This window comes from Colobus angolensis, unplaced genomic scaffold (genome assembly GCF_000951035.1).
Source record: "Colobus angolensis palliatus isolate OR3802 unplaced genomic scaffold, Cang.pa_1.0 Scaffold61, whole genome shotgun sequence".
NCBI classification, from domain to species: domain Eukaryota; kingdom Metazoa; phylum Chordata; class Mammalia; order Primates; family Cercopithecidae; genus Colobus; species Colobus angolensis.
In genome coordinates, this window is record NW_012119710.1 from 3,716,468 (window position 1) to 3,720,075 (window position 3,608).

General features: G+C 39.5%; 1 protein-coding gene across 1 annotated transcript in view; it reads left to right on the forward strand.

The window, feature by feature from the left end:
* The first annotated feature begins 459 nt into the window (after positions 1 to 459).
* ATG13 (autophagy related 13) overlaps positions 460 to 3,608 on the forward strand; it is a 38,552-nt gene continuing 35,403 nt past the window's right edge. Inside the window, exons 1-2 of the mRNA XM_011963314.1 lie at positions 460 to 550; positions 1,007 to 1,126. Of these exons, the coding sequence (XP_011818704.1) occupies positions 1,094 to 1,126 (33 nt within the window). The 5' untranslated portion in view covers positions 460 to 550; positions 1,007 to 1,093. The remainder of the gene's footprint in view (positions 551 to 1,006; positions 1,127 to 3,608) is intronic.

Genomic DNA, 3,608 nt, shown 5'->3' on the forward strand with positions numbered 1-3,608 from the left:
TCCATGTAGTTGATTTTAGTTGTGAAATTATGTGGAAGACTTTTGCCATATGGGCCAAATGGTATGAATAATTGTGGAATTTTTGTTTTAAATCTACCATGGGGTTGTCAGTTTGTGGCAGTGAGTATTTAAAACCACAATTGGACTCATTTCTTTATGAACATCATAGCCACTATGCTCAGCTTTCCTTCTGCCGTATGAGAATATTACAGTCTCCAAGCCTCAGCCTGTAATTCCTTTCGTTGGTTGACACTATACCTTCAGGATGTTTATAAAGTTGTTTTTTGTATGTAATGTTTTTTCTATCTGTTCTCAAAAATTAAAATTATACTGTTTCCCAAAGTATACTTATGGTTAATTGGCATCGTTTAAACCCTGTATTGGGAGGATTTTAACCCTGATCAGGAGCCAGATTAGTTTGTTAAGACTTTTCATCATTTTGGGATTTCTTTTTTTTTTTTTTTTTCAGACTGTGCAAGTGATTGTCCAGGCTCGTCTTGGTGAAAAGATTTGCACTCGTTCATCTTCTTCTCCAACGGGTTCAGATTGGGTAAAATTCTATTATTTACTAAGGTGTATACTGTAGTGTTTGTCACAAGGAATGAATGTAAAGTTCTCAAGTGCAATAATAAGTAATACCATTTATATTACTATAAATAACATTAAAATATCTAATTCCATTTGATCCATTTACTTGAAAAGGATATTCTTATTGTATGTTAATCCTGAATTTATTTGGTTCTTAACTTTCTGCTATGATAGATGAAAAGCTTAGTCCTTGGAAGACAAAAATTGTATCTTGGCCAATTTTTGTAATGATAATTACCTTTTTCAACTTGAGATTTGTGGCTTTGATGCAGTATTATCCCTTATGGGGAAGGGATAAGTGAATGAATTGTCTTCCTTAATCAGCCACAGCAATACTTGCATTACCCAACATACACTAATTTCTGTTTTCATAATGTTCCTGTGAGTGTTTCATGCAAAAGTCCTTTTTGTTTTCCAGTTCAACTTAGCAATCAAAGACATCCCAGAGGTTACACATGAAGCAAAGAAGGCACTGGCAGGGCAGCTGCCTGCGGTCGGGAGGTCTATGTGTGTGGAAATTTCACTTAAGACTTCTGAGGTAAGGCTATGGCCAGGTTGGTGTCTTCATTTAGCACTCAAGGCTCCTCCTCTGAGTCCAATTCATTTCTCAGTCTTATTCCTGCCCTTTCCTCTCTGATGTGCTTATCATTCTCTGAGGGGGTCATGGGTTTTTTTTGTTTGTTTGCTTGATTATTTGTTTTTGAGACTGAGTCTCAGTCTGTTGCCCAGGCTGGAGTGCAGTGGAGCGATCTCAGCTCACTGCAATCTCTGCCTCCCGGGTTCAAGTGATTCTCCTGCCTCAGCCTCCTGAGTAGCTGGGATTACAGGCGTGAGCCACTGTGCCCGGCCAAAGCTGTCTTTCTGAAGCAACATTCAGGATGTTGTTACCACTCTGATTGTGTCACGTCCTCTTGTCAAAAGCCTTGGGTGAGCTCCCTTGTCTTGTACACTAGGTGCAGATCTGGCTTCTAGATGCTGATTGTATTCAAGATGCTTATGGTCTGACCCCAACACTGTATTACTTCCTGTGAACAAAAGTTCTCTGCAAAGGAATTTGGGGGAAAGAGACTTTATCCCAGTGAACAGTTTGCAAACTGGCAGAACAAAGGGAGGGGTGCAGGTTTTATAGTGCCTGGGTTCAGAGTCAGGTCTGTTTATGCAAAGGAAGGATTGAAACTTGCTTAGTTCTGGTTGGTCAGCATAGCCGAGTTCTGATTGGTTGATACAGCTGAGCCCTGAACCAGAAAGGGGAGTTTCCAAGCCCAAAACCAGAAGTCTCTCAGACATTTGTTTCAGACGGCTGATTGAGGGAGTTCAGGGGTTGGGGGTTGGGGGTTCTTGCCCAATTTAGCTTGGGATCAACAGCTCCAACACGTTCGGCTTGATTATAAAAAGGGAGGTCCTGTGCTACTTTTATACATGTTTTTGAGAACAAAGCATACATGACTACTTGGTCCCCCAGCTATGGCCATCTTGTTCTGTTTTAAACATGGCACACCGCTCAGCTGCGGGAGTCCATTTTATCTGCTGGCCCAGGACGTCCATTAACATTTTCCATCTATACTTAATCCTTTGGAAAACTGGACTACTTATTATTTCTAAACCTAATTTGCTCTCTGTTGTTTATGCCTCTTTGTTCATGCTTGTCTCTCTCTAAATGCATCCTTTCTATCATCTCAAATCATTTCAACCTGGGAGGGCCTTTTTTTTTTCTTTTTAAAATATGAGATGGGGTCTCACCATGTTGGTCTTGCCCAAGCTGGTCCAGATTCCATGGCTCAAGCAGTCCTCCTGCCTTGGCCTCCCAATGTGTTGGGATTACAGGCATGACCCATAGCGGCCAGCCAGGGAGGGCATTTATGGTGTGTTTCATGAAATCCATGAATCCCCATGAAATTATATGCAAACATTCCTGTATATATATTTTTTTCTGGAGAAAGGGCTTTTGTCAATAAATTCTCAAAAGCCCATAACTCCCCAAAGTTAAATTGATTTAGTGGACTTTGAAGGAAGATAAATTAACTCGTGTGTTCAGCGAAGTTTATGTCTCATTAAAATGTAGTCCTAAATCTGCTGGATGATGAAATAATTTTGAATGGATAATTTTATTTAAAGTTTAAAGTTTCAGAATCAGGTAAAATGTTCTCATTCATTTTTTAGGTTCCTAGATGTAACTCTTTGTGAAATCTATTTTCCTCAAGAGATAGTATCTCAGTGTTTTTCACTTTGGTATCTTTAGTTAAAGGAAATTTTTTTTCCTCCCACTCCCACATGATTATTCCTAGGCTAGTAGACAATACCATCTCTGTATGCTTTGATATATCAATGCCTTTTTAAAGATATTAGTCATGTTGTTTTCAGGGGGTTGTTTTCTTTTTTTTTTTTTTTTTTTTTAGATTCCTATAGGCAATGGAAACTGATCTCAATTCCCAGGACAGAAAGGATCTGGACAAGTTTATTAAATTTTTTGCCCTCAAGGTAATATGTCCATTCTCGTGAGCCCAGAAGTGTTAGAAATAACTTCCGTGCTTCTGGCTTTTGCGAACAACTCTCTTTGGAAAGTAGCATAACAGCTTGCAGCTTGCCCATTTTAAGGGATACTTCTGTCTGTTGTCAACCAAACTGTGAGGTATGGGGGTGGTATTGGGGGTGTAGCTAAAATGTAGCTTCCAATTTTCTACAGCTACTTGTTCAAAAAAAAATTTTTTTTTTTTTTGCAAGACTGCAGAAATGTCAAATTGTTATGCCAGGTTATTGGCACAGTATGTTCCCTTTGGGTGGGAACAAAGACCGTCAGCCGGAATGGGCAGCAATTCGGACATCTTTCCTTAAGTTTCAACTAATCCTGAAATGTTCAAATTTTATATATTCTTCCCTTCCTGGTAAATGGGGAATTAAAATTGAATTTTGAATCCCATATTTTCCTTTTTTTTTTTTTTTGAGACGGAGTCTCGCTCTGTCACCGGGGCTGGAGTGCAGTGGCCAGATCTCAGCTCACTGCAAGCTCCGCCTCCCGGATA